The 21,228-nt window shown below is 39.4% G+C and overlaps 1 protein-coding gene across 2 annotated transcripts in view; it reads right to left on the bottom strand.

The window, feature by feature from the left end:
* Positions 1-21,228, bottom strand: part of LOC132407393 (ras-related protein Rab-14) — a 38,881-nt gene that overhangs the window by 3,711 nt on the left and 13,942 nt on the right. For both annotated transcript variants that reach the window (XM_059993809.1, XM_059993810.1), the window contains 5 exons: positions 15,945-16,003; positions 13,163-13,216; positions 7,599-7,776; positions 2,324-2,390; positions 527-614 (listed from right to left, as the gene is read on the bottom strand). In XM_059993809.1, the coding sequence (XP_059849792.1) occupies positions 527-614; positions 2,324-2,390; positions 7,599-7,776; positions 13,163-13,216; positions 15,945-15,996 (439 nt within the window). In that variant the 5' untranslated portion in view covers positions 15,997-16,003. The remainder of the gene's footprint in view (positions 1-526; positions 615-2,323; positions 2,391-7,598; positions 7,777-13,162; positions 13,217-15,944; positions 16,004-21,228) is intronic.

Here is a 21,228-nt window from a genome sequence, read left to right as displayed (position 1 = left end):
TCTCTTGGTGTGCAATGATCTCAGCAGATGGTACAATTTCTGCAGCCAACTTCTAAAAATCACTTCTTGGACATTTATTTTACAGTGCCAATGGATAAACTTGTTCTAACATGAGTGCCACAGTTAGAAGCCCCTGAAATCAATTCTTACAACTTTCATTCTTGCCTCAACTTCCAAGATTTCAGCAGTTTTTAAAATCTTTATTTGGGCAAGGAGTGGGTGTAGGAAACATGGGGATTTCAAAGCTAAAACAGAATCACAAATTTGTATCATTCAGATTCCTATCCACTGCATGACCAACATTATGTTTAGGTATTGTCCTCTGATATAACGGGAACAGTTAAACATAAAAAACTGACTAACATCAATGAAAATGATTTTATGATAACCACCTCAAAAAGACAAAGTATTAACTTTTCCAGATCTCTTTTGGATGAGATTATATAATAATTTAGGATAATCTTCCTTGCCCAGAAAACTTGTTTCTAAATTGAGGATAGCTCTACACATGCAGCAGCAAACATACCATTTTCTTCAGCAAATTGTTTGGCTTCTTCATACGTTACATCTCGTTGAGCTTCAAGATCTGCCTTATTTCCTATAAGAATAATCACCTGTGCAAACAGAAATTAAAGTAAATACTGAAAAAAAGTCAAAACTGCAGGTGCAGTAAATCTACTCTTGAACAGCAAATACTGAAAACACTCAAGTTAGGCCACATGCATGGAAAGAGAAATGGAGTCAGCATTGACACTATTTCTCTTCCCACAGATGCAGTTTGACCTGTTGAACACTTTCATTGTCTTCCGGTTGTTTTAAATACTGCAGAACTTATCCTATCAGATTATCAGCAGACAGGGAAGTTAAATTTCATGCATAAAACAAAACAAATCTGCCCTTACCGCAAACCAAAGGTTTGTTTGACACCAATTAAGCTTCATTCAGGTAACTTGGAACAGATTCAGTTTATTAAAAAGTTATGCTGCAGCTAAATTATATTAAAAAAATCAGACAAGTATAGAGTGACAATCTGTTTCAAGTGACAGGAACAAAAAGTAAGCAGCCCAAATTTATATGGATTTACCAACTATTTAGATGCACAATAGTAAGGGACAATTTTTATAACCAATGTCAAGTCTTCACATTTTTATTGATTAACAATCAATACTGATCAACCCTATTGGCTTTAAATCCCATTTAAAAATAGACAATTCAGCAACCCAACCAATATGGATGCCTTACACAAATGAAAGGCAGTTATGTCTGACTGCCTGAAGCATGACATTAGGATTCAATGAGCTCAGCCGGTTTCCCAGCTGAAGCAATTTTGAAACCACACTTGCATGCCTTCTGATGACTTCTGCACCTGTCCAGTTGAGTCCAAAGGTAAGGAAGTGTCAGAGACACATCTGACCCCTCATCCTGCCACTGGACTCGGGCACTACATACCTTGTTTCTTATTTGGCCCCTCAGCTTTACACCAATCATAGCTGGCATATCTTCAAGTTTCACTGACCTGATTGTATTGCTGACCTACTCTAGATTGGCATTTTTAAAAAATGCCAACTTTTAACTACTGACAAATTTTCCCCACAGTTCTTGAAATATTTTAAGATGCATTCATGATTTCAAAACGCCTCTGATTATTCTGTGCATTAGAACTTTGCTTCTGCCTCTTATTGCCACTGGCAAGAGATTTGGAGCCATACTGTGAGCACAAAGAATATGCTGGGTTCATCTTTCATACTGCAAAGTACTCTTGATCCACTTTTGGTTTCTTTTAATTCAGATTGCAGGAGACAACCCCCAATGTTCCATTTTTAGTCAGTGTTGGACTTAAGATTGTCAATTAAATTTATTTTAATTAAAGCATAATACTGAAAATATGTAGTTAAATATAAAATGACTTTTGCATCACTGTTTCATTGCAGGGCAAATTCAAGATTTGTTTCAATGAGATTCATTTGAGTTAGTCACGAAGATATCAATGAAACTGCTGCCTAGCTGCATCAGCAGCACACTAATAGTCTCATGATCTGGTGCAGATCCTTGTCTCTTAGAGATACAAATCAATTTAGCAAACAGTTTTAAACTTGATGAAGTCATTCCTTTTGACATGCACCTTTCCATACCAGCAGACATGGGCAAAAACTTCCCCTCCCAAGTTCCAGATCATGTTCCTGCTAAATGAGCTAATCATCCTCGAGTCAGAAGCAACACTTAAATGATGTAAGTTTCCAAATAATTACCCCGGAATACTTGCAGAGCTGCATTGAAGTCATTCAAAACTATTAGTCATTGCTTCTACAAACCATTCACTTACAGTATTTGGATTAGTCAAGTTTCTTGCATCTGTAAGCCAGCTACTAAGGTGGTTGTAAGTACTTCGCCTAGAGAAAACACAATTCATACAAATATATTGAAATTTATTATTCAAAATATTATGCAGCCATAAATATAATTCAAATTTAAATCATTATAAGGTCTATGACTAACAGTGACACACATGAAACCTGTGAACTTGAGACAGTGAACGTTACCATCACAATTTGCCTTGCATGCAGTACACTTGGAAGTATAAAAGGTCCTCTTAAACCAAGTTAATTATCCTAACATAGCAGTTAGCATAACACTTTAAAGCACCAGCAACCCAGGTTCAATTCCACTGCCACCTGTAAACAGTTTGTACATTTTCCCGTGACCACAGAGATTTCCTCCCATATTCCAAAGACGTACAGATTAGTGTAGGTTAATTGTTCACATGGGTGTAATTGGGTGGTGTGAGTTCATTGGCCTGAAATGGCCTGTTTCCGTGTTGTACCTCTAAATAAAATATTGCCTACATTAGAGAGCTAGTTATTCTGTACTTATTTACAATCATATTGCCATAGCGCTCAGTTTATAAAATAGCATCTTAAAATCCATTTGCTACTTAGTTAGTTCAGGCAGAGTGAGGCAACATTAGAATTGATTCAAGATGATGCAAGAGGGAGGGCCTCAGATTTCTGGATTACTGGACTCCCTTCCGGGAAAGGTGGGACCTGTACAGACAAGAGTTTGCAACTGAACTGGAGCGGTCTAATATCCTTGCGGAAATGTTTACCAGTGCTACACAGGGATTGGGGTGGGGTGTTAAACTAGAGTGGGGATGGGGACCAGAGTGTCAGAACAGATAGTGGACTGGTTGTGGGGAAAGATGTTATTAAGACTACTAACACAGAAATCAAAATGTTGAGCACGGTAGGACTGATGTTCAGAGTTGCATATATTTCAATGCAAGGATTAATGTAGGAAAGGTGGATTGAGTTTAAGTAATGGATCAGCATGTGGTATGATAACATTAGTGAGACTTGGTTGCAGGAGGGGCAGAACCAACAGCTCAATGTTCCAGGGTTCCTCTGTTTTAGATGTAATACAGCAGGAGGGATTAAAGGGAAGCAGTGTTCAACATGATAGGCTGGAGAGCTCATCTACTGAAGCCATATTGTTGGAATGAAGTACGAAAGGATGACCATGTTATTGGGATTATATTACAGACCAGCCAACAGTCAGCAGGATTTAGAGAAAGAAATTTGTAAAAATAAAGTTGTGATAATAAGTAGTTTTAACATTCTACATATTGTCTGGGATGCCCATACTGTAAAAGAGCTGGATGGGACAGAATTTGTCAAATGTGTTAAAGTTTCCCTAATCAATTCACAGGTCCAAACTGAAGAGAGCGCAATACTGGAACTCCTATTAGGGAATGAGACAGGGCAAGCAACAGAAGTTAGGGCAGGGGTTCCCAACCCAGGGTGCCTGCACCCCCAGGGTGTGTGAGATGGAATTTCAGGGGGTGCAACAAAGAGTGGCTTGTGTCCTTGAGTGACGAGTCATCAGTGTGCCTTGAGAAGTGGTAGTAACATTTGTCCCAAGCACACTCCAGTCTCCCACCGCCCGAGTCAGCGTTGAGGATTCTCATCAGTGTTACCTGGGAGTTACACCTCAGAGTTGAGGAGTCTCATCAATATTAGCTAGGTTACATCTCAGAGTTAAGAATCATCTCATAACGCCAAAATCTTTATACACCCCAAATCAACCATCGAGTAACAACTTTGCATTAAAACCAAACCCACAGACAGTACGCAAATTATTCAACTATAAAATTTTAACAAGCCGCATTTTGATAAAAAGCAGCTGAAGTCATTCATTCGTATTGTGGCTCATTTGGAAATGCTGTCAGAATCGTTTGATGGATATTTTGCTGCTGGAGACCTTAAGATTTCAGAAGAATGGATCATGAATCCGTATTCCTACAATTTGGAGAAAATGTCAGATGAGGAAGAGCTGAAGGAAGATCTTATTGATTTGCGGACAAATCAAGCTCTTGAAATGCAATTTGAAAGCAAGACTTTGGAGGAGTTTTGGTGTGCAGCACTGGATATGTTCCCAAGACTTGGTGGAAAAGCACTCCATGTCCTCATTCCATTTGCAACAGCATACTTGTGTGAATCTTTATTCAGTTCTCTTTTGTCAATCAAGACAAAACCTAGGAATCGCCTGAATCCACAGGCAGACCTGCGGATCGCAGTCAGCAAGAAAGTTCCACGTTTTGACAAAATCATGAATGAGAAGCAGCAGCAAAGAAGTCATTGAATTTTATGTTCACAACTGGGACTGATTTTACTGTTTACAATTATTTCTGAATAAATTACAATCTAATTGCTCAATTTATATTTGCATTTTATGCACTGAGTTAAAAGCTTGTTTTTTTTTTAGTTCAATTTGTTCACCCGCAGTATTGGACATGGTTCAAAAATTAGAAATTAGACGACTTCATCTTCAAATGTGATATTACTTTTGTAGGGGGTGCGAACATTAATCAAACATTTCCTAGGGGTGTGGGGCATAGAAAAGGTTGGGAACCATTGAGTTAGAGGAACACGTTGCATCTAGTGATCATAATGCTATTAGCTTCAAAAATAATTCTGGAGAAGGATAGGTCTGGTCCTTAGGTTGAGATTCTAAATTGGAGGAAGGCCAATTTTGATGGTATCGGAAAGGATCTGGCTAATGTGGATTGGGACAGGCTTTCTGACAAAGATGCACTTGGTAAGTAGAAATTTTGAGAGTACAGAGTTTCCATGTTTCTGTCAGAATAAAAAGGCAAGGCTAACAGGTTCTTGAAACCTTGGTTTACGGGAGAGAGAGGCCCTGATTAAGGAGGAGATGCGTAACAGGTAGAGACAGAATGAGCAAATGCCCCCCCTCCCCTGAGTACAAATGCAAAAGAACACTCAAGGAAATCAGGAGGGCAAAAAGACAACATGAGGGTGCTGTAGCAGACAAGGCAAAGGAGAATTGCAAAGGCTTCTACATATTAAGAGCAAAAGGATAGCAAGGGACAAAACTGCTATCTGGAAGATCAGAGTGGTCATCTAAATGGACTATTTGCATCTGTATTTACTCAGTAGATGGACACAGTAAAGCAAGGGAGCAGCGAAGTTATTAACTGTATACATATTATAAAGCAGGTGATGTTTGCTTTCTGAGGCAAATTCGATGGATAAATCCCCAGGGTGTGACAAGGTGTTCCCTCAGACCCTGTGGTAGGCCAGTGTGGAAATTTCAGGGGCTCTAGCTGTGATACTTAAAATGTCCTTAGCCATTAAAAGTGAAGAGCTGGAGGATGGCTAATGCGGTCCTGTTGTTTAAGAAAGGCTCTAAGAATAAGCCAGAAATTTATAGGCTGATGAATCTGAAATCAGTAGCAGTAAATTATTGGAAGGTATTCTGAGAGACCAGATTAGACAATGGCTTTGCTGGAGAAGCCAGAGAGTGGTAGTAGATGGCTGCCTTTGATTGTAGACCTGTGACAAGTGGTGTGCTGAAAGGATCGGTGTTGGGTTAGTTATTGTTTGTCATCTGGATAATGTGGGAAACCAAACCAAATGATATCAAGTTTGGGAGTATAGTAGACAGCGAAGAAGACTATCAAGGCATGCAGCGAGATCTGGAAAAATGAGCTGAAAATGGCAATGGAATTTAATGCAAACAAGTGTCAAGTGTTGCACTTTGGGCAGACAAACTGGGGTTTGTGAAGTGTTCTCAGGTAACACGAGTGAATCTGCAGATGCTGGAAATAAATAAAAACACAAAATGCTGGCAGAACTCAGCAGGCCAGACAGCATCTATGGAAGGAGGTAGTGACGTTTCGGGCCGAAACCCTTCATCAGGATCAACCTCCCTGATGAAGGGTTTCGGCCCGAAACGTCATCACTACCTCCTCCCATAGATGCCCTCTGGCCTGCTGAGTTCTGCCAGCATTTTGTGTTTTTTATTTGTGAAGTGTTCTTTGCATTTGTACTTGACAGTAAACAGTAGGACATTGAGTTGTGGGGTAGAAAAGAGGAACCTGGGAGTACAGATCTAAAATTTATTAAAAGTATCATCACAGGTAGATAGGATCGTAAAGAAAGCTTTTGGGACACTGGTGTTTGTAAATCTAAGTACAAGAGTTCAGGTGTTACATTGAAATTATATAAGATACTAGTGAGGCCGAATTTGGAGAATTGTGTGCAGTTTTGGTCACCCACCTAAAGGAATGTCAAAAAGATCGAAAATTTGCAGAGAAAATGTACAAGAATGTTACCAGAACTTGAAGTCCTGAGTTATAGGGAAAGGTTGAACAGGTTAGGATTTTATTCATCAGTGCATAGAAGAATGAGGAGAGGTCTGATGGAGGGAAACAAAATTGAGATTGAGAGGGGATCTGATTGCAACATATAAGATTATTAAGGGATTGGACAAGATAGAGGCAGGAAATATGTTCCTGATGCTGGGAGAGTCCAGTACCAGAGGGCATGGTTTAAGAATAAGGGGTAGGTAATTTAGGACAGAGTTAAGGCAAAACTTCTTCTCCCAGAGAGTTGTGGGGGTGTGGAATGCACTGCCTCAGAAGGCAGTGGAGGCCAATTCTCTGATGCTTTCAAGAAGGAGCTAGATAGGTATTTTATGGATAGGGGAATCAAGGGATATGGGAACAAGGCAGGAACCGAGTATTGATAGTAGATGATCAGCCATGATCTCAGAATGGCGGTGCAGGCTCGAAGGGCTGAATGGTCTACTTCTGCACCTATTGTCTATTTTCTATTGTCTAAAATTGAGGTGTACAGAGAGTAAAAGCAAGCAAGTTTTTCCACTCAGATTGGGTGAGACTAGATCATGGATTAAGAGTGAAAGACGAAAAGGTTAAGGAGGCCATGAGGGGGAACTTCTTCATTTAGAGAGTGGCATGGGTGTGGAACAAGCTGCCAGCAGAAGAGAAATTCGGATAGGTACACCGATGGGAGGGCTTTGGAGGGCTATAGTCTGGGTACAAGTCAATGGGACAAGGCAGATGAATAATTCAGCATGGACTAGATGGGCTGAAGGGCCTGTTTCAATGCGTAGTGTTCTACGACTCTAAAATTACTACTCATAAGCCAGAAACTGTGGTGTAAGTGGTCAAAAAAAATTAAGATTGGATATGAAACTAGCCCAACAGCTAGATAAAGAAAGCAAATTTTGGTGAAGCTTAAAAAAAACACTCAATGTCATCAGCTGAAGTTCATAATTACCTGGTGATATCATAGACCATGAGCGCACCAGCAGCCCCTCTGTAATAGCTTCGTGTAACAGCCCTAAATCGTTCTTGGCCAGCAGTGTCCCAGATCTGAAGTTTGATCTTCTGACCACTAACTTCAATTATTCTGGTTCCAAATTCTACCCCAATTGTATGGGGACAGTCAGCCATAACTTAAACAGAAGGAAACATTTAAAGTTACAGGCAATGTGGCTTATATTTGGAGCAACTGCATTTTAAGCATTTACACAAAATGACAATTTTTTCATATTTATACATCTCAATTAATCATTAAGCAAGAAGACCACCTTTGTTCATTCCACCACAAAAGGCAGGATATCCCTGTGGCCATCCACATCAGTTCAACTTCCCATTCTGACATCAATCCACGGTGTCCTTTACTGCCACGATGCCACACTCAGGTTGTGAGAGCAACAACTTATAATGTCTGGGTAGCTTCCAACTTGATTGGAAAAAAAAAACAAGTTCTCTAACTTCCAGTAATTTCTCCTCCCTCTCCCTTCCATTCTCCATTCTGGTTGCCCTTTCACTGTTTTTCTCCTCACTTGCACATTACCCCTCTTCCTTCCCTTTCCTTCATGGTCCACTTGTCCTCTCCTATCAGATTTCTTCTTCTGCAGCCCATCACCTTCCAGCTTCTCACTTCATCCCACCCACCACTTCCCCTTCAACTGGTCCACCTATCATGTGCCAGACTGTACTCCCCCCGCCTTCTTAATTTGGGTTCTTCCACTTTCCTTTCCTACCCTGACAAAGTGCCTTGGCGTGAAATGGCAACTCTATTCCTCTCCATAAATGCCGCCTGACTTGCTGGGTTACCCCAGCACTGCAATGCACAATGAAGACCTGCCTATTTAGTTCTGACATGCATTATGTTGATATGGGAGCACACCAATATTTTCAAACAAGAACTCCCCAAGCCTTCATCTGATATATGCAACAAACTGTGGCTATGGAACTTCTGATAACGAGACACCTCCCAACTGTAACTGCCTCTGAATGTTGAATTACATAAAAGGGTATCCTAGGAGTGCTTCTGAAAATTTAAAAAGTTAATACTTTTCAAATCAGGCTCTTGGAACACATTGACATATCACCTATTACGTGGAACTAGATTAATAGGTATTTATGCCAAAATAGATCACTGTTTAGTCCATCACACTCATTTTGGAAAACTGTCTGAAGTGGGGGAAATCCATAGCAAAATGTCACAATCTGCAACTCGGCATAGCTAGTCAAAGAGTTTTAGACAAGGAACTAAGTATAGAACAACTGGTTAAACTGTTTATTTAACAACTAGTGAGAAAGAAATAAAGATATCAAGTCTGTGGCAGTGGATTAAATAGAAAGCAGTAAACTTAGATCAGTGAAAAGCATTTGATGCATCTGGCTGTTTGGAACTAAGCTTAAATGATTTTGTTTAAACAGGAATACGTTTCTAAATTCTTTTATACCTCAATGTGGTGTCAAGAATAATGTCAACTATGGTGCCACCGAAATCACCGTAGATACAATAAATCCCCCTGTAGTTAGAGCTCAGGTAGCATCCAGGTAGCATCAGTTGCTCTAGAGTGAACCAACCACAGTTGCTATTCTTGGTTTCCCTATTCAAATGCTACCCAAAAACCAGTTTGCTTAGCTCCCAAGAGGATACACAGGATCATTAGCTTAAAATCATCTGAACAAAAATATCAACTGTTGGTAATTCAGCCCTTTGAGCCTACTGTAATTAACTGATCATTGATTTTCTTCTATTTATCACTATAAAGCCCAGTGATATATCTGACAAATATAAACACTGACAAGAAATTCCAAAGGTTCACCACCATGTGCAAACTAATTTCTCAGTCCCAAGCAGTCTCCAAGACCACAAGATGTGATCACTGATTAAGGCCATTCAACCCATCAAGTCTACTCCACTATTCGATCATGGCTGATTTATTTTACTTCTCAACCCCATTCTTCTGCCTTCCCTATGCCTTGTTCTAACTAAGACTACGCTCCCTGGTCCAGGACTCCTCAGCCATCCCCTCCCTGCATCTATCTTGTCAAGCCTTTTAAGAATCTTGCAAGCTTCATTGATACCTCTTGTGCTACAAGATTCTGTCAATTGACACAACCACCTCTCCAGCATGGGTCTTGCGAATCTTCACTGTACACCTACAATAAGCACATCCTTTCAGACAAGACTAAAACTACAAAATACCCCTAGCATGTTATTACTAGTGCCTTATATAATTTCAGTACATCTCCATAACTCCTCTATTCAAATTATGTAAGGGCTTACATAGCATTTGCCCTCATTTCTGCACCTACACTGATTTACATAAATTCTAGACTTCTGCTTCTAAGCATTCATTGCTAATGAAGACCGGCTCCTCAACACTAGAGATCTGTTTTAAGCATCATTCCATTGGCAATCAATTGTCAACCACTTAAATCTGAAAATCAAAGAAGAGTAGAAGGTGCAACATTAATCAACTTTTCTCATAACCATACTTTAATGTGTCAGCTGAGGCCAAAAATTGAAGTAAATTAGATTAGTGACGGTGAAGCAATTGCTAGAATATAAAACTTCTGCTACATAGACATAGTGGGCTGAGACTGCAGAGTAGAGAACCCTACAGGCATCTATAATTAGAAGATTTTAATATCCTGGATTAAACAATATTAGGTCTTAAAACAGGAGGCAAATCATTTCATCATTAGATTAATTTCCAAAATTTGAAAGCTGTTAAATCCCTACTTAAAATGGTAGAAGGGAGCAGAAATCAACTGAAAAATTGTTAGTAAGTGACTATCCTGGGAATGTCATTCAATCTTATAGCACTGGCTGTTACAGTATTATAAAAGTTTTTGTATTGGTGGCCACATTTAAAGCCATGTCAACACCTGCAACAACAATTAAGCTAATTCCTATTAAGGCATCAAAACAGTAAGAGGAAACATGGCAGTCAGTCTAATGGTATAACAGCTTCAGAGATCAAGGTCACCCCTGACCATGAATGTCACCACATAGTTGTGTGAGTTTGCTAACTGCCCACTAGCTTACTCCTAGATGTAAGCAAGTGACAAAAAGACCAGTGCAACTGATGGGCATGCAAGAGAATGAATTATAGGGAATCGTTCTGCAGGGTGTTCAGCTTGGGCCCAATGGGCCACATCCTATGTCAAAATAATTGGTTATCTTATCTAGACCATAAGACATTAGAGTACAATTAGTCCATTTGGCCCATTCCATCATGACTGATTTTCCCTCTCAACCCAATTCTCCTGATCCTTCCTGTAACCTTTGAAATCCTTACAAACCCAGAACCTATCAATCTTTGCTTTAAATATACCTAATGTCTTGGATTCCACACCCATCTGTTTTCAATGTATTCCACAAATTCACAACCCTTGGGCTAAAGAAATTCTTCATCTGTTCAAAAGGGATTTCATTCAACATATATTATATATACTTGGTGACTCTAGAAGAGAAACGAATTTTGGCACAGTCAAGTGTTGGAGAAGTGTTCAACCCTACTTTATCAGACTTGATCACATTTAACTGGCAATGACTGTTAACCAACAACCAAGACAGTGTGCTCCAATTCTAGACAAACATGAATTCAGCAAGTTGAACTTAGTGCCAAACCAAGTGAATATCTGGAAAAAAAAAGTTCTCACTCTCTCCATTTAAAGCTGACTTGGCTGAAAGTTCTTTACAAGCTATTATTTTTTTTTAAAAAGACAATAGATTTCCAATTCAAAAGAGACTTATCATTTCAATTGCTAGACGTGGTGATTTGGAGGGGGAGAATAGAAAAGCACAGGATTAACACATGCAATTAAAATAGTAGCATAACAACAAGCACCTGTATTACACAATCTAAACAAGCACACCTTTGTGTGCACTGCGTCATGTTAAGAGTCTAAAGAACATGTATTGAAAACCCACAGATAGCTTCATGTACAGTGTGAATGGAGAATTATTTCCTTTCAGTTTGAAGGCATACTTCTGTATTTTACTAACACAAATGCATCGGACTAAGGCAGAGCTCAAACCCAACACCTATTAGGCAATAGACAATAGGTGCAGAAGTAGACCATTTGGCCCTTCGAGCCTGCACTGCCATTCTGAGATCATGACTGATCATCTACTATCAATACCCGGTTCCTGCCTTGTTCCCATATCCCTTGATTCCCCTAACCATAAAATACCTATCTCGCTCCTTCTTGAAAGCATCCAGAGAATTGACCTCCAGTGCCTTCTGAGGCAGTGCATTCCACACCCCCACAACTCTCTGGAAGAAGAAGTTTTGCCTTAACTCTGTCCTAAATGACCTACCTCTTATTCTTAAACCATGCCCTCTGGTACTGGACTCTCCCAGCATCTGGAACATATTTCCTGCCTCTATCTTGTCCAATCCCTTAATAATCTTATATGTTGCAATCAGATCCCCTCTCAATCTCCTTAATCCCAGCATGTACAAGCCCAGTCTCTCTAACCTCTCTGCGTAAGACAGTCCTGACATCTCAGGAATTAACCTTGTGAATCTACGCTGCACTTCCTCTACAGCCAGGATGTCCTTCCTTAACCATGGAGACCAAAACTGTACACAATACTCCAGATGTGGTCTCACCAGGGCCCTGTACAAATGCAAAAGGATTTCCTTGCTCTTGTACTCAATTCCCTTTGTAATAAAGGCCAACATTCCACTAGCCTTCTTCACTGCCTGCTGCACTTGCTCATTCACCTTCAGTGACTGATGAACAAGGACTCCTAGATCTCTTTGTATTTCTCCCTTGCCTAACTCTACACCATTCAGATAATAATCTGCCTTCCTGTTCTTACTCCCAAAGTGGATAACCTCACGCTTATTCACATTAAACATCATCTGCCCACTCACCCAGCCTATCCAAGTCACCCTGAATTCTCCTAACATCCTCATCACGTCACACTGCCACCCAGCTTAGTATCATCAGCAAACTTGCTGATGTTATTCTCAATGCCTTCATCTGAATCACTGATGTAAATCATAAACAGCTGTGGTCCCAATACCAAGCCCTGTGGCACCCCACTAGTCACCATCTGCCATTCCGAGAAACACCCATTCACCGCTACCCTTTGCTTTCTATCTGCCAACCAGTTTTCTATCCATGTCAATATCTTCCCCCCCACCCCCTCCCCCGATGCCATGAGCTCTGATTTTACCCACCAATCTCCTATGTGGGACCTTATCAAATGCCTTCTGAAAATCAAGGTACACTACATCCACTGGATCTCCCTTGTTTAACTTCCTGGTTATATCCTCGAAAAACTCCAATAGGTTAGTCAAGCATGGTTTGCCCTGGGTAAATCCATGCTGGCTCGGCCCAATCCTATCACTGCTATCTAGATATGCCACTATTTCATCCTTAATAATGGACTCTAGCATCTTCCCCATTACTGATGTTAGGCTGACAGGACGATAGTTTTCTGTTTTCAGTAACATGTATTGTTCAGTAACATTTATAGTTACGGCTTGAAAATTGATTTTAATGATATTTACTTACATTTCTTTTCTGTAAACTGATGAAGCAAACATGACTTCCCTACACCCATGTCTCCTATAATAAAAAGAAACCTTCAGGTCAGTCGTAACAAGGATTAAGGTCATAGCTAAATGTGCTATTTTTTTAAATTGTCTATCACTCTTCATAACCTTTTGTTTCAAACCAAAATATCTTTCCTGGAAACCAATCTTCCTTGCAAATTTCAAATTCATCTGCTAATATATATTACTCTATCCATTGAACAAAGTGCAGAGACTCTGGTTAAGTTCCTGTCCTACAAGACACTCTCTTTGATTTCAGTACAAATGTTTCACATGATGCACTTGAAGTTAAAAAATGTCATGCACCATTTCCATAGAAACAAATAGGTTCCATTCAAAAAAATGAATCTGTGCCAATCTCTCAGTTCTATTTCCGATTAGATATGTTTTCTTATTATTTGATCACACTTAAAGACCTTATAATGGTATTTTTAAAACAAACTTACTAGAGTGGATTTACACTAACCAAATTATAATATTCTTCCTCTGCAAAAGACTCTCAAAGTGAATTTGAATTGACAGAGGACAGGATCAAATGTTTAGAAGCCATCTCCACACAATGGAAGCAATACTAAAACCTTGATGCAAATTTTTAAAATGGTAATGGTTCATGATGTGCGTTTGTTTAAATCTCCTGCAAAGCAAAAGTAGCAGAATTGCAATTCAGAAATTCATTGCTGGGATAATACATCTCGTCTGGTTAAAAACACTGAAGGAAAGTGATCCACATAACCAAATTCAGTAAAGTTGGTCATCAAGTATAGACAGCTGACACCCTAAAACATATTTTGCAACTGACCCACAACTTCTTCCTCCCACTTCAACCACTTGGAATTTCTTATTCGCATTTGGTAACCTTAAAGTTTGCACTGCTTTGAAAAAAAAACACCTTGGATAATTATCTTTGGATTTAACATCATTCTATAAAGTTGTGCTGTCTTTACGACAGTTATTTAGTTTATAATATTTTCGCTTGGTAATTCATTTGTATTTTCTAGTTAGAATTAGAAGTGTTTAAAGTATATTCATTGCATGTAAAATATATCGGCATGCGATGACGTCACATCCGGTTTTGCCGCGTCTTGTGGGAAAGTACCGGTTTGAAATTAACGCGAGGGTGGGGGCTCACCACGAGGCACACCTGAGCAGAAGTTGTTTTGCAGGCATTAGAAATCACAGTGAGAGCAACGCTGTAAGTTAATAGATAATCGATATATTGAACTAAGATGTTAATGCCGATCCTGTTAAAAGTAACGACGGTCGATAATGTTTATGCTTTCGTTAGTTAAAGAGTTGCGGATAGTTTGCATTGAAGTGTATTTAAAGTAGTCAATGGAGCAGGTAAACTCTGCCTGTATACTGCACCTTAGTGTAATGTAGTTATAGTCACCTTTGCAAGTATTTACAATTGAAATGTGATATTAAGGAAGGAACAAATACTGTATCAATCTTGTATTGTTTTATCAACAGTTTTCACCATATGTTAATGTGAAGAGTGAACAGTAAATGGTTAATCTTACTGCGATCTGGTTTCATTGACTGTGGTTTATCTCGACGTTGAATTCGGCGTTATTAGTACACGCGAAGGAGAACATTACAGAAGTACTTGGAGGATGTTATAACTTAGATATCAAATTTCACCATTATATTTAGCAATTTCTATATCCTACAGTATTTTATGCAGACACCTTATCATTCTGTTAGCCAACTGTTTTATGCTGACATGTTGAGTAAAGCTTTGTCAGATATGGACTACATTAGTAGCGATTTTTTTAATATATAAAACACTAGGATTGCAGGTTACCCTCAAGTAAAAATTCCTTAATGGAACTGTACACAAGAACTACATATGACTTACATTCTTCTCAATCATAAACCCACAGCTGCTCAAAGACTTTCTTGCAAGGACTTTTTCCATGCAAAGTAATTCTGAACTCTTTGGTCAATTTAAAAACCAGTTCAACTATTCCAAGAGATGAACACAAAATTTAAAAATGGAACACCAAATATCAGACTTGTACACTAGATTCTATCCAAAGTCTGAAGTTATATCTGCAGGACAAAACTTTTCCATATTGTAAATTAAAGTGCATTATATTCAGTTGGATTCAATAATCTATGTTTGTAGACAGTTCATGTACAACACAAGTCCCAGAGAAAGCAAATAAGAGATAACTGATATGCCAACTTGTTTGAGATGTTTGTTGAATCAGAATATGGGCAGGAAGAGAGGGGCTAGAAAGAAAAAGGAAAAAATGCCCTGCTTCTCAAATTATTCCAGGGAAACATGCTCACCTCAGGGCTTTAAGGGCTCAACTGATACATGGAAGTGCAGTACTCTCTGGGCAATGCACTGACCTAATCTGAATTAGTGCTGGAGAGCACAACTTTCTGATTAAGACTAAGAGGCAAGAGTCGACATTTTTAGCATTATTTCTAACATCTATAGTTACAGAAACTTGTTTGATTTTCACTTCAGACTTGAGCTTAGCATGGTCAAAGAAAACGTGTAGTACACTGTGTGTGGCAAACAGCAAGAAAATATTTGGAAAGGAATTAAAAGGGGATAGGAAATTTGAAAACTGCTAAATGAATCAGATATATTGATAGCTGAATCACTCACACTAACTTTGTTTTAAGAAGTTCATTGTTTGCTTTATTTATACCTCATTTCTACATGTAAGCCATTAAACTGCACTCTCTGAAATATGAATTTAAAATTCAAAACCAACTGTACTTACCAATTATAATATATTTGAAGATGTATGAATAGTTGTATGGAGCAGTGGCCATCCTGGCTCTACAAAGAAAAAAGAAGATTCTACAATAAAATTAAAATTCTGATTGTTCTGAACACACAATAGAAGATTAATGCATTTATTGATGTCTTGTGCATTGTCAAATTTAGCAACGACTAATGTGGTGCAGTCTACCAGAACCTTCCTTCACTTAGTTATCAAGTGTTATCAAAAGGGCCAGTCCCGAACACGATTAAACGTTGTGCCTCACACCATAGATAATGGCAGGGATTCTTACCTGACAATGATATGCAGCAGCATCAAACCCTTTGCAGAACAACAATACTGCACTGCGCAGGAACAGATCCTTTAGCCCACGATGTTGTGCCAAATTAAATTAGTAATCAATTTCCTAATTAAACTAATCCCTTCTGCCAACACAATATCCAGATCCATTCATTTCACGCACATTCTCGTACCTATCTTAAAGCCTCTTGAATGCCTTTAATGAATTTGCCTCCACCACCAATCCTAGAAGCACTTTCCAGGCACCCAACACTCCAGAGAATAAAACTTACCCCACACATCTCCTTTGAAATTACCTCCCTCTCATGCATGGCCTGTGTTATCAGATATTTCAACCATGGAAAAGAGATACCAACTGTCTATCTATGCCTCAAAAATCTCAACCTCTATCAGATCTCCCCTCATCCTCCGCCACTCCAGAGAAAACACCCAAATTTGTCCAACCTCTCATTATAGCACACACTCTCTAATCCATACAGCACCCTGGTAAACCTCTCTTGCACTCTCACCAAAGTCTCCACATTCTTCCTATAAATGTGCAATTAGAATTGAATGCAACAGTCCAAGACAGGCCTAACTAGTTTTATAAAACCGCCAGACAACTTGAACTCTTGAACTCCATTCTTCAACTATTAATGGCAAGCATGTCACATGCCTTCTTTACCACCTATTAGCCAATGTAGTTATTTTCAGAAAGCTATATACAAAAATGCCTCTACACATCACTATTAAGAATCTTGCCATTAACAGTGTACTGTCCTTTACATTTGATCTTCTACGTGCAACACTTCACATTTGGCCAGGCCAAACTCCATCTGCCATTTCTCCCCCACATCTCCGATTTGAAAAAGCACAGTTATGGAAAAAACTGTGGAATAATCAAATCACCATCAATGTATTGGTATCATTGAGCAACATACTTAACATATTACATTTATCTCTCTTCCTGTGTACAAGCCCACCTTAATATTTCAAGTATGCCACTTACCCAAGTATATGACATGGTCAGAAAAGGTGCCAAGTATTTATCCAAGGCCACAATGTAAGTCAAATATAAAGGAGCTAAGAGAATAGTTTTCCACTACAATGCAAATTAGTATTTTGGCATAACATCTTAAGATATTTATTCAATGCTTCACTGAATTGAAAAAAAATGGATGCTTGCAGAGGTATTTTAAAACTGCCTGCAGTTCAGCCTAATATAGTGATTCATTGCAAAAACCCAAGTTAAACCAAGTTTATTTATTCATTGATATGCAGCGCAGAATAGGCCCTTCAAGCCATGCCTCCTAGCAATCCCCAAATTTAATCCTACCCAATCATGTGACAATTTACAATGACCAATTAACCTACTGATCAGTACGTCTTTGGACCATGGGAGGAAACTGGAACATCTGGAGGAAACCCATACAATCACAGGGAGAATGTTCAAACTCCTCAAAGGCAGTGCCAGGAATTGAACCTGGGTCACTAGTACTGTAAGGTGTTGTGCTAACCTCTATGCTATCAACATATGAGAGTGAGAATGCATTGAAGGAAATTGAGGTGTGGCCATCCATTGGTCAAAGTTGAGCATGGATGTTGTGTTCCAGCTATCAACATTTTTGGTGCAGCACCATTTGTAGCTGACAGCACTAAATGCGAGAGTGACAGTCTCTGTTGCAAAGGTTGCATAAATGGCCTCAGCTCTGTTGGAAATGTAGCGTTTCTTTCAATGGGCCCATTTGTCTTTAGCAGGAATTTTTTCCTCACCTGACTCAAGGCATTGTTTCAGAGTGCTTCTCCATCTGGAGTTCCTCCCAGGGCTCAGTGTTGATGTCCAGCACCTTCGCGTCCCACTTGCAGACAGCCTTGTAGTGCAGTTGCGGGTGGCCAATGATTTCCTTGTCTGAACCAAGCTCACAGTAGAGGATATGCCTTTTGGATACGGCCATCCTACATGCAGCAGATGTTGCCTGAGCAGGGTGTACACGCTAGGGAGGCCAGCACTAGAGAGGACTTCAGTATTGGGTACTCTCTCTCCAAGAGATGCCCAAGATGCAAAGGCACCTTAAATGGAAGGTGTTGAGCCTTCTTTCATGCTTAGCGTATGTTGTCCAGGCCTCACTGTTGTACAGCAATGTACTGGTGAACCAAGCATTGTACATTGCTTATTTTTTGACTGAGAGTTTGATTTCTCCCAGACTCGTGTGGTGTGGCAGGCAAGAGTTGTTGCAACCTTCTCGATACACTTCTACATCCGAGGATATAGGTGGTTTCTGAACTGAACAACATCCAATTTGTACTTCTCAATGGTAATGACTGGTAGTGCCTCTACATCTTGACCCAAGACATTTGTCTTTTTCAGGCTGAAATTCCTTGCAGGCTTGGAAGAAATGATCCATCAAGCTCCAAAGATGCTGTAGAGTGTGGGATGTGACTGCAAACAACATGTCTATAATCACAGCCATGCACACTTTGGTTTTAGCTCTGAGGCAGGAGAGTTTATAAAGCCTGCCATCTCATTTAGTGTAGAGGTAGATCCCTTCTGTTGTACTGTCAACTTCATGTCTCAGAAGGGTAAAGAAAATCCCAAAGTGCATTGGGACAACAGCAGCGGCATTAAGCAAGACTTATGTCAAATGGCTCCAAAGAGCTGCTACTGTACTGCATTAGTAAGGAAAGAAGAGAAAGCAAATATGCTGTGACTATTAGAAGCAATGACTTTTATATAAAAAATTGGTATAGTGAAAACTTATTTGGAGTAACGAGTTCAAGTTGTGAATAGTGCATGTTATTTCATCTTTAAACATTCCAGACTCTAGGTTGACAAATATTTATCCAACAATGAGCACTTTCACTACAGCTTCCAAACCAACGTCATGACAACATCAAGGGAACCAAAGCTGACATCTGTCAAAACTGACATACTGGTTAACTTGTTAAATTGCACCACTATGCTTGAAGCTTCCAACAGTCCCCAACTCTATCAATGACTTGCCTTGTATCAACTCGACCAGTACTCTCCAACACACTAAATATTGCAATTCCCATTTCTACTACTAACATAAGATCAATCACATCACCATTCCACCCCAATTAACATGCTAATATATACATTGCCACCAATTCAAACTTAAAAATACAGAAACTGCCAAAGGGAAAAGTGGAAGGCTCAGTATGAAGGACTGCTGATCATCACCTGAAAATCAGTATCATAATGTATTGCACAAATAATTTTGCTCTTAGTCCTTGAACAATTTTCTCTACATTCCTGTATACAAAAACTTATCTTCTAAGCAGCACTCTTCTTCCATTAGAGCACTGTACAGCCTTCCTTCTGCCAAACCCAGACTGCAAATGGCTCTGAACAACTCACAGGCAGAGGCAGTCAGGATGGCACTAAGTTGCAACTCCTTCGTGCTCATCTACGAAAAAAGCTTAATTTCTACCTTAAATATCTCTCCCTTTCACTTTCTGGTGGGTGGGATTCTGTTAAAGACCATGACCTGGACTACCAATCAAACTTCCATTCTTTGTGGTGGTTGGGCTGCTCCCAGGCTCATGACTGGACACTTTTTGATATCCCCAGGATGCTGCCTAGAAGATTAATGCATCTTCAAAGTTCCAAAGTTTCGTGGCCCCATGGACAGGTTGATTCTAAGCTGGTGCCACCAACTGAAGTATCGCAGGAGAGAACAGAATATCAGGAATAACAGATTGGCTGTTGGAGGCTGTACAGGGCAAGTCGAACTCTCTTGTCAGTGGGCGAGAGTGCTGCTGATTCTCAAGTCACAGAACTTGGCAGAAAAAAGCAGCACAACTGACTTTTAACATGGTGAATCAGCAAACTATTCTGTTATGTCTTCCCTCTCACTCTGAAAAGGGACACCTCGTTTTCCCTTTATTAGGGAAACAGCAAGCCTGTGGCATGTTGGATTGTCAGGTGAACAATTAGTTTGTGTTATACTGCAGACCATGGTCTTTACTGGAAGCCTAGTTATTGCATGCTTGGTCAATAGAAAGTGCTGATGCTTTTTTTTTGCAGAAGTGGGTGGGTATGAGGTAGGGTTGTTGCTTTGAGGCTGCTTGTGTGTGGCAGGGGGAGTGGGGGGCTTTGGGGTTATAATGTTTTTGCTGTCATTCATTCTTTGGGGCACTCTTCTGTTTTGGTGGATGTCTATGAAGAAAAGGAATTTCAAAATGTATATTGTATACATTTCTCTGATAGTAAATGGAGCTACTGAACAACTCTATCCTTGAAGCCAACATCCTTTATTACCATGTCTATTGGCCTCCACTGTTCTTGGTTCATGGACCTCTTACAAGTATACAAAACCAAAGCAGCTGAGCAACTTCAAAATCATGGAGTTGGGAGTGATCAATCATACAAGCTAAAAGTGATGAGAGGCGTTTACTTTCTCCCATTCCTCTATCTAAATCTTGAAAAACCCTGTCTTCTACCTTCATGGCAATGTCAATAGTTGAAGAAATTAGTGAAGATCTTGTTGAAAAGTCATTATTAAAAGTAGTTGTATGTAAGCAAGGCATGCATATCAGAAACTGCAGTTCTGCATTTACAACAAGCATGTAACAGCAGTACCCAATTACAATATACTTTGTGGCTTTACATTTTAAATACTTGGTCATTTGTTTGCTTTACACAAAAATGAGGATATGAACAGTTCCTCAAAATCTTTGTATCGGCTGCTCTCAGTTGGAGGCCAAAGTATGATCAACAGACATAGAAGGGAAATGATTAACGGTTCATGCTCCAGACAGATTCAGACTAAGGTACAGCATTTGTTGGCATCAAAATAAATGATTATCTGACATTAAAAAGCCAATTTCTAAAAATTAAAAGTAAACGCAGTCACTAGTTTTCATCATTTAGATGGATGATGTTCTACAAATTACACTTCTAAGTCTAATTATATGAATTAGGCAAAAATATACAATAAAGCAAACTCAAAATATAACATCTATAGCAATTTGTTTTGGA

The sequence above is a fragment of the Hypanus sabinus genome, chromosome 18 (assembly GCF_030144855.1).
Source record: "Hypanus sabinus isolate sHypSab1 chromosome 18, sHypSab1.hap1, whole genome shotgun sequence".
In the NCBI taxonomy this organism is placed as follows: Eukaryota; Metazoa; Chordata; class Chondrichthyes; order Myliobatiformes; family Dasyatidae; genus Hypanus; species Hypanus sabinus.
The sequence above is the reverse complement of the archived record's forward strand: the minus strand, read 5'-3'. Positions and strand labels throughout refer to the sequence as shown.